Genomic DNA, 586 nt, shown 5'->3' on the forward strand with positions numbered 1-586 from the left:
CAAAAAAAAAAAAAAAAAAAGAACAGAGCCAGTAACAGGCTGACAGGGAATGTGAGGAGGGCCAGGGCCAGGGCCAGTGCCTTAGCACAAGAGCGTTGATCCTTACATCGTAGTGCAGATAAGGAAAGTTGACAGGTGGCTGGGGTCGCAGGCCTAGGCTCCCCCCCAAAGATAAGGGACAGACGAGAGAGCTGTACGCAGCCAGGTGCACCAGACCAAAAGCTGTGTTTAGCAGACGGTAGATGTTTCTCTGGGGTTCCTGATGTAAAACAAACAGTAGTTTGCATGAGACAACTTTTGCACTGGGATTCTCATTTCTCCTTCCCCACCCTGTGACTACTTTTTCCAAGTCCTACTCACCCCAAGACTGTAGGGCCCAGGCAGCAGGCCCCAGGTTATGATTCCGCGCCCTGAATATTCATCTTGTAGCAACTCTGCTGCTTTAGCGCCTACCCCAGAGAAACCGTCATGCAGGTCACAGAGGATCTGGAAGCCCTGGACAGGTGCATGATGAAAGACAGTCAGGAGGGCCGGGCTCGGTGGCTCAGCCTGTAATCCCAGCACTTTGGGAGGCTGAGGCGAGTGG

General features: G+C 52.9%; 1 protein-coding gene across 1 annotated transcript in view; it reads right to left on the bottom strand.

Moving 5' to 3' along the window:
* Positions 1 to 495, bottom strand: part of MSTO1 (misato 1, mitochondrial distribution and morphology regulator) — a gene marked incomplete at its 5' end in the record, with an annotated part of 3,621 nt that extends 3,126 nt beyond the window's left edge. Inside the window, 2 exons of the mRNA XM_008050326.1 lie at positions 107 to 259; positions 361 to 495. Coding sequence (XP_008048517.1) covers positions 107 to 259; positions 361 to 495 — 288 coding nt within the window. The remainder of the gene's footprint in view (positions 1 to 106; positions 260 to 360) is intronic.
* Between the last annotated feature and the right edge of the window lie 91 nt (positions 496 to 586).

This window comes from Carlito syrichta, unplaced genomic scaffold (assembly GCF_000164805.1).
Source record: "Carlito syrichta isolate Samal-C Ts95f unplaced genomic scaffold, Tarsius_syrichta-2.0.1 Scaffold143912, whole genome shotgun sequence".
NCBI lineage: Eukaryota > Metazoa > Chordata > Mammalia > Primates > Tarsiidae > Carlito > Carlito syrichta.